General features: G+C 40.0%; 1 protein-coding gene and 2 non-coding genes across 3 annotated transcripts; all 3 read right to left on the reverse strand.

Moving 5' to 3' along the window:
• Positions 1 to 1,360: 1,360 nt before the first annotated feature.
• On the reverse strand, positions 1,361 to 8,004 carry rps4x (ribosomal protein S4 X-linked). The gene is made up of 7 exons (XM_038731814.1): positions 7,938 to 8,004; positions 7,256 to 7,333; positions 6,366 to 6,546; positions 4,467 to 4,564; positions 3,724 to 3,895; positions 3,457 to 3,614; positions 1,361 to 1,523 (listed from the first exon to the last, which is right to left on the reverse strand). Exons 1-7 carry the CDS (start codon positions 7,938 to 7,940, stop codon positions 1,422 to 1,424), a joined length of 792 nt encoding a protein of 263 aa, XP_038587742.1. The 5' UTR covers positions 7,941 to 8,004; the 3' UTR covers positions 1,361 to 1,421.
• Positions 3,219 to 3,290, reverse strand: LOC119913838. Its single transcript, XR_005446672.1, has one exon. It is a non-coding gene; the product is annotated as a small nucleolar RNA SNORD61 (small nucleolar RNA).
• On the reverse strand, positions 6,040 to 6,115 carry LOC119913839. Its single transcript, XR_005446673.1, has one exon. It is a non-coding gene; the product is annotated as a small nucleolar RNA SNORD61 (small nucleolar RNA).
• Positions 8,005 to 8,817: the final 813 nt, after the last annotated feature.

Below are 8,817 nucleotides of genomic sequence, written 5' to 3' on the forward strand. Positions count from 1 at the left end.
GGGCCCCGAGGCTCTGGAACAGCCTGCCCGAAGAAATCAGGTCAGCTAAGTCAGTGAACTCTTTTAAGTCCCTTCTTAAAACATACTTTTATAGGAGAGCTTTTCCCGATCTTATTTGACTTTATTTTCTCCCTTTTATTTTATTGTATTTTACTAATTTTATATGTATCTGTATTTTAGTCTTTTCAATGTTTTCATGTTTTTATCTTGTATTGTTTTTTGTATTATTGTCTCTTGGGTATTATTGTCTTTACACTTGTTAAAGCACTTTGTAACTTGTTTTTGAAGTGCTCTACAAATAAGGATTTTTTTTTTCCCCCTTTAATTGTACAGACTTATTTTTTGTTGTACACCATATGGTGCAGTGGTTAGCGCTGTCGCCTCGAAGCAAGAAGGTCATGGGTTTGAACCTTGGTCGTCCCAGGCCTTTGTGTGGAGTTTGCATGCCCTCCCCGTGTCTGCTTTGTTTCGCTCCAGGTGCTCTGGCTTCCTCCCACTGTCCAAAGACATGCAGGCTAGGTTAATTGGTGTCTAACATTCACCTCGGGTGTGAGTGGATAAACGGTTGACGATGGATGGACCATGCGACACTCCCCCCAACACTAATTTCCGTTAAGCACTCCACCTTACCTGTATTACATAGCGCTTTACAAATAACGCAAAAGTTGTCTGAATCAGTATGCCCTGTTGCTACAAAGGCTGATAGATTCAGGTCAGCAAGATTCACCCCAAAAAGAAAAATGACATTAAATTGAGTAAGCTTGAGTGAAACTGCATTTGGTTTATCTTTGAACAAAATATTTTAAAAAAAAACACAAGAGGATTTTGAAAACCATAAGAAAAAAAAAATTCCTTTAGTGTTTTTATTTAAGTGATAAAAATATACAAAGTATTTCCTGACAAATCTCAAGGAAGCAAAAACTGTGCCTCTAAAGCCAAGGTTTATAATTATCTACATGATTCAAAGGTTAGATGTTTCATTCACTTACTGCAGTATCATGAAGGACATCAAATAATTTTTTTTTAAATAATGTCTGATGTAAACGGGTTAATACCTAAACAAGCTGAGCTGCCTGGACATCCCTCCATCAGACCAGTAAAAACTTTTAACACCAAGTTAGGAGTCTTACTGTGAATGTTTCTACACGTCACAGCAGATCATCTGAAGTGAAATTAATTTTAAAGCCACTGTATATATTGACAGTTAAATTGCAATTCTTTTATAAAACAGTTTTTATTTTTAGAAGAAACTGATCTATTTGTTACCAAAGTGAATTTGGAGGTTTCAAGTTTACCTGAATAAATTAGTCAAAGCAGGTGAAGCGAACCAGAAGATAAAAACCACACTAACACAAGCCAAGGGTTTTGTAAATAACAATTTATTTGAAAACCCGGGGTCAGGCTGTCTGTGTGGGGCCAGTTTAGCTGCTGCCCTGCTTGGCAGCCAGCCTCTTGTCTCTCTCCTCTGCGATGGTCAGACGGATTCCCTTTCCTCTGGGCAGGGACACCCACGGCTTGTTGCCCTGCAGACAGGATGGAGGAAAAAGTAATTTGTTAATGTTGATTAAAGGAACAGGGCGTTTTATTTTGACAGCGTGTCTTATCTTGACATATCGGAGATAATGTCAGCCGAACCAGTTAATGACTTGACAAATGCTCTACAGCTACCCATCAACGCTAAGATGGAGTAATTCTTCCCGATGATGTTTACGCAGAAGACAAAAAGACTGGACAATTAGATAACCAGCTTACTGAATTCTTAATAGATGTTAAATGGGTGAAATATTCAAATTTCAGCCTCAAAGTTGATCAACCGTTTTTGTTCTTTGTCATATGTGAACTTAATGTTTGAGTTTTAGACTGACAAATAAAGAATTCAAAGGCACGACCTTTGAAAAGTTATACAGGGAACTTCACTATTCTGACATTTTAAATCCGCAGATTCAATGAAAATCCACAGCAGCACTAAAATTCTTTAAATTAAGTTGTATTTTTGCATATTCATCATAAAGATCCATATTTATAGTTTTAGAAGATTACAGTTCATTTTGTCATTTTCCCACAGAAAGGATCAAGATCCTTTTCCATATATTGAGAGTTTGCATTACATTCATTCACATCCATTAAAAATCTGCAGCACAAAATTCACGAGAGGAATAATACAGCGACGAGCTTTATGTTCTCTTGGCCACAGAGGCTCAACACTTGACTGTACTAACGTATCTGATGACCAACGCTTCAGCAAAAAGCAGTCATCAAGGTGCAGAAAAGCACAGCGCTGAGGCCGTCGAATAAATGTCACAGAAAGACGACTGCGGCGCTGACAGCTCCAGTCAGCGGCCAAATAAATGTCAGCCATCAGGGAAAGAGGTGTGCAGCGTTTTACTAGCGATACTCCACAGGGCAGCTCCTTTTATTCATTCAATGCGTTTGAGAGGACACAACAATTCATCAAGCTTTTTACACAGTCGCTGAATATCTACCTTTTCTTTCTGCGAGTTGAGTCTTTGCCAATGTCTGCAGAAAACTACTTAGATTTTAAATGAAAAAGGGACTTTCGTGCTCACAATGCCCCATAGTCAGGACGTCACACTGTCCTATGAGTGTGAACGATGTACTCAACTACATAAGTACGAACATAACTAAAAGTATTGTTTTTATTTACTTGTTCCCCAGCTAAAGTGGTTCCTCCCTTTGCATGCATTATGGAACAAAAGCATCAGTCACTACCAGAGAAAACACAAGCATTAGTCTGGTTTTTAAATCGTGTAGCAATTACAATAAATTTAATGAAGCAGCGTGCTGTGATATTTGTTTTGGCACTTTCTGGTGGATATTGGTTGCCTTCCCATGCATCAGGAGCAGCTGTTTTGTGTTAACCTGTCAGACACAAGTAGCACTTTCACCGTTGTTTTTTATGGCATAATTTCCTGTGTATGTTGGCATATTGTAGTCTACTTATTTTGTCATTATTTCTAGTGTAAACACTCACCGCGCAGTTAGTATCAATCATGAAATTAAGCTTTATGGGTTCATGCTTTCATTTAAGTATAAAATGGTTGCTGTATTACACCAAAATAATCTTAAAGCTAGTTTCTATCTTTTGTTCCAACTTGTACAGCCTCAGGTTTGTGGGAAAAGTCAGTGTGCTTGAAAAAAAACATTTAAAAAGACGAATTTCTGAAGCCGAGAAAACATTTATAGACCTTTCAATCAAGGAGCTCAGAACTTCTTAGAGGAATTGGTAGTCTATTTTCATTGCTGATCAAAACCAAAATAGTCATCATTGCTCCAAACTCAACCAAATTCAAACTTGGACAGTAAAATGTTCTGTTTAGGGTGAATTTTCCTTTGACATTGGGATTAAAGTCCCGCCAAACACACAATCCTGAAACTTCCAAGACCGGTTCGGACAGACGATAAAGTCATGGTCGTGTTATTTGTACGCGTCCTCACCTTGCCAATGATAAAGATGTTGGAGAGCCTGGTAGCAAAGTTGTTGCCTGTGCTATCCTTGACGTGCACCACGTCGAAAGAGCCAGGGTGACGCTCCCTGTTGGTGATCACACCAATACGCCCCAAGTTAGCGCCGCCAGTCACCATGCACAGGTTACCTGGGAGGTGAAAGAAATCATGTCGGAGGACTTTTCTTCATCTGAAGTATTTAAGTACATAAAGGGCTGGTTGTTTATCTTGGAAGAAGCAGCGGTTACAGAAACATACCAGTATCAAATTTGATGAAATCTGTGATCTTGCCGGTGTCCAGGTCGATGCGGATCGTGTCGTTGACCTTGATGAGGGGGTCAGGGTAGCGGATGGTGCGGGCGTCATGGGTCACCAGGTGGGGGATTCCCTTGGTGCCAATGATGATCTTCTTCACCTTGCACAGCTTGTACTGCAGAGGAAGAGGAGATGGGTTAAGTACAAGCTACAGCTAAAAGTCTAAATGACTTGGAATGCAAATAATTTCACTCTAAACAATTGACAGTCCTAATGTGAGATAGGAATCACAATTTTTACAAACATCTCACTACACAACACTACACACTGGGTCTGCCTCTCCAGTCCACTGCTGTAATTCTTCTCATATCAGACATTAAGCAGAAGAGAGGTTGTAAAGGTTAAACCGTCTGAATCGCCACAGATCTTAATACTTGGCAAGGAGCAAAAACTAAATCTTAAAGCTCATCTCACATGCCAATTACACCTGTTAACTAGGGCTCTAACTTGTGTAGCAAGAACCCGCTAATACCAACAATGTTTTAATCTCAAGACCTCCAACTTTTCACCTTTTGCCACTTATCGTTCCCTTTTTCCTCACAAGATTCTTTAAGTCATAGTTGTTTTAATGGCGATAACCTGACTGTTGTGACATCATCACTTAGCTTCCAATAGTCAGTCCTCACGTTAGGATGCAGGCAAAAAAATTTTATTCATTTTTTAATAGCTTGTTTTGAGTTTCTTACCTTGGCCTCCTCAGCAGTGATGCGGTGGACGGTGAAACGTCCCTTCACATCGTAGATCAGACGGAAGTGCTCGCCGGTCTTCTCAATGCTGATCACATCTGGGTAAACAAACATTTAATAGTCTTAGCATCCAAATACTGTTTTTATTTAACGTATAAGTGGTTCTCATCCTGGGTTAACGACACCTTCTAGATTGTACGATCAATCAAATGTGAAAAAAGTCTTGTCTACCATTATATGCACTGGAAAGTGTTCTACAGCCAAGCGACCACATCTTTTCTCCTTTTAGTTGTCTAAACCACAAATACTGCCAGTGTTTCAGATAATATTCTACCTGGCAGGATAAATAACTTAAAGCTGGGGTAGCCAACTTTCGAAAAACGAGAGACAAATAGATTTTTAGAGTATTAAACAGGTGACCCTCTGCAGCTACTGGCCCACAGTGACTGAGTGTTTGATTGGATATAAATAGGCTGTGGTCATCGTGCTGCCAAGGCTTCCCTTGGATTTAGAAATTAAAATGCCACATCTCCAGATGAGGCTGCTGGCCAGCATCAAGGTGTTAAGAAAACTGACGGGGTGACAGAACTGAAAGTTTAGTGACTGAGTGTGGACCAAAACTCCCGTTGAAGGATCTACAGCCCACACGGCAATACCTCTTGTTAGCATCATTTTTCAAAAAGTTGAGATTAAACTGTTGATGTGTTAGATAAACATAAAAGCTGAACTGTAAATTAAATTTGAAAAAGCTGAACATACTCTTCTGCCAGTATTTAAACATTTTTTTACACCAATAAAGAACAGTGTGCCAAGAACAACTCCACATGTTCGTTATTGGGAGGTACAACAACAAAAAGGGACGGACATCTTTTGTGTGTTGTAAACAGAAAATCTTAACGCTTACAAGTGACAGCACATGGCTCGACCGTGAATGAGATGTCTGTTATTCTCACTCTTACTAGACAAGCGGGACGCGTTCATGTTGTCCCATCGGTTCTGTGGTGTCTTCCTCCAAATGGCTACATCCACCCCATTAGAGTCAAAATCTCTCCCATCTACACAATGTCCAACTGCATCCCACCCCAGCTTTGTCCACTATGGGTTTTTTCCTCTCCATTGACAATTCTATCACAAATCCAAATTGCAAATGGAATAAAGTTACATACATGTTTTCTGAGCTCACCAGGTAGTTCAACCTCCTTGCTTTCTTTTCTCCCAGCAATGTCCAGTTTTTATATAAATATGAAGTAGTGCCAAACGGGGCGTTAACACTATAACCGGATGTGCACAGAATCTAGCTGCTGAGAAGCTTGAGTGAAGAAAAATCAACGTTGAAATCCCTAAACCTAAATTAAAAAACTAATTTAATAAAAGCAGTTTACTCCGAGCTCCTTCCGCGAGTAAATGGCATAGTTGTCAGAGCATAATCCAGTCCAACCACGGGTATTTAAGTTGGAGCGCTGCTCCCTGCTTCTGGGAATAGAGCAACTCTTGCTTCACTCTGCTCCCCCTGACCGGGAGATTAATATTTACGCACCTCCGATGAGCTAACGAGAACTAAATACTGTAGTTGGAGCTCAGAACTTCTTAGAGGAATTGGTTGTGTAGTTTCAGCTCATTTCTGATCAAAACCAAATAGTCATCATTGCTCCTTCTGTCTCTGAGTGACTTGACGTTTTAGAAGGTCAATTCTGCAAATTCAACACAACAATTTACAGATTTGCTTAATCCTGTGGAAGGTTACCCGTAAACTTGTATACAAGCAGCAAAAACACCAACCACAGAACCTTTTCTGCGGAGTTGCGTGAACACTCGTTCTGACCACTGAAAGACAAATCCTACAGCACATCTAAGCTGCACTAAAAGCTATAGAATAAGAAGTCTATTAAGTGAACTCACCCATGAACCCAGCAGGATAGGTGATGTCAGTGCGGACTTTGCCGTCGATCTTGATGAACCTCTGCATGCAGATCTTCTTCACCTCATCCCCAGTCAGGGCATACTTGAGGCGGTTCCTCAGGAAGATGATGAGGGGCAGGCACTCCCTCAGCTTGTGGGGACCGGTGGAAGGACGAGGAGCCTGACAAAATGTAAGTCAGATTATCACCACGTTGGGGGATGGATGTGCGTCGTCAGTTACATTACTGAAGAGCTCTTGAGAAAATATTTGTTCATATTAGACCCCACTGCAGTTGTATCTCCACAAATGTCAAGTTACTGAAGTGAACAATTTCTGACTGGAAAAGATCATTGTTTATTTCTGCACAATGTCCTCAAACGTGTCATTTGAGCAAGACTTAATTGTTGCCATATCACAAGAAAATACGGCTACAGTTTGGGGCCTCTCTGATAATGTTATAGCCAAGGAACAGAACAAAGCATGTGGTTTTCCATAAGGATAAATTCCTGATGATACTGAAAACCCTTAGCTTAACACTTTGCCCTTCTTTTAAGTTGCTTTCTCAAACCAGCTGAATGAAAACTTCTGCAGTGCACATTGAGACATTTAACCAGTTTTCCAGGTAACATTAGAAACTCACATATGCGACACATCTACAAGGAAACTAGTTAAGTTGAGCGTATACATTTTTTTAAGCTCAAAATTATTTAATATAAGAGCAAAACCACAATTGTGCTTTAACCTGAATGTGATGGAAATTACGTTACATGAGGCACACTAGCTTACTGCAAACATGCACAACACATGACTATCCATCCTTCAGAGAGCATTTTAGTTCAACCACAAACCTACAAAGTTACCCCTAATTTTAAACAACCACTATACTTACAAACACTCCGGTGAGCTTGTCCAGCATCCAGTGCTTTGGCGCTGCGACGCGCTTCAGGTGCTTCTTCGGTCCTCTTGCCTGAAGGAGAAAGACAACAAGCCCGGTCAACTAACGAGACAAACAACCGGTGGCGTTGGTCCGAATCAAAGCAAGAACCACGCGTATGTATTTGTGGCGCGGACAAAGCTGGAAAAGCCCGATGAGCTGAGTGAGTATGCTCGTTGATTTCGGTTAGCATGTAAGCTAACTTACCGCAGGAATGAACGCCGATTAGCTCAACAAGCTGCGGCCTAGCCAGGTTAACAAATCATACATTTAGCACATTTAACGTAGTGTTTATCTAATTTTAACATGGAACTGTAACGTTAATCCAAAGTGTGCAAACAGTGCACAGGGTCGCGCACAGAAAAGCGACATTACCATTGACGAGCAGTTTTTCAGTAAACTTAGCAAGCTAGCAGTGATAGCCAGTCAAGCTAACGACAAAACCAAGATGGTGTTAGGTCTTTTTTAAATCATCAATAAAGAGCGAGAATCGCTGTTTGTGGCTACAATTTAGACATCGACCATGTTATAAGACTTGGAATTTCAAACTAGGACATATGTGTGTGTGATAATACAACAACAGAAAGTGATGTTTAGTGATTATTTGAGAGAGGAATCGTGAGGGAAACCTGCTCACCATGTTGGAGTCTGCGGGGAAAAGGACCTCCCTTCTTCCGGTATTGAATGATAAGGCCGACTACGGCAGACTGGGACGGACAAAAATGGCCCAGCGTCGCTATTTACATCAGGTTCCCACTGTGTTGGTTCCTGTATGATATTTATTAAGGGGAAAATCCTTTGTAGATATTTTTTGTTTGGTTTGATAGCTATATTATCTCGATATTATAAAATGTAGCCTATTTTCACATATTAATATTAGATTCTTAATTATCTCTATTTGTTACAGCATGTTTGATTTCAGTAGGCTAGTTTTTAGCATGTTTTGTTTATGGACAAATAACACTTTATATATGCGCTAGCCTTCAAAAGTTTGTTTTTGTTCCTTTTGTTTTTCAAAAGAAAAGCACAGGTTTTGTCCATTAAAATAACATCAAATTGATTAGAAATACAGTGTGGAGATTGTTAATGTTGTAAATGACTGTTGTTGCTGCAAACAGCTGATTAGTAATGGAATACATCTACAGAGGCCCATGTGCTTCAATGGCATGTTGTGTTTGCTAATCCAAGTTCATCATTTTAAAATGTTATTTGATCATTAGAAACCCCTTTTGCAATCATGGTAGCACAGCTTAAAAACTGTTGTGCTGATTAAAGATGCAATAAAACTGGTCTTCTTTAGACTAGTTGAGTATCTGGAGCATCAGCACTTGTGCGTTCCATTACAGAAACTAAATACGATTTAACTAAAATATATCTTTGCACATAAAGCTAAAGAATTTAAATATCACATATACACCCTCCAATTAGCCCTGCTGCTACTGCCTCCACTCGGAGTTTCAGACTGTCCTGGTCAGGAAATGCCAGTGTCAGTAACCAGAGTTGTGTTTATACTTACA

The sequence above is a fragment of the Micropterus salmoides genome, unplaced genomic scaffold, assembly GCF_014851395.1.
Source record: "Micropterus salmoides isolate LMB-PRFRI ecotype aquatic unplaced genomic scaffold, ASM1485139v1 Ms_hic_scaffold_2, whole genome shotgun sequence".
Taxonomy (NCBI): domain Eukaryota; kingdom Metazoa; phylum Chordata; class Actinopteri; order Centrarchiformes; family Centrarchidae; genus Micropterus; species Micropterus salmoides.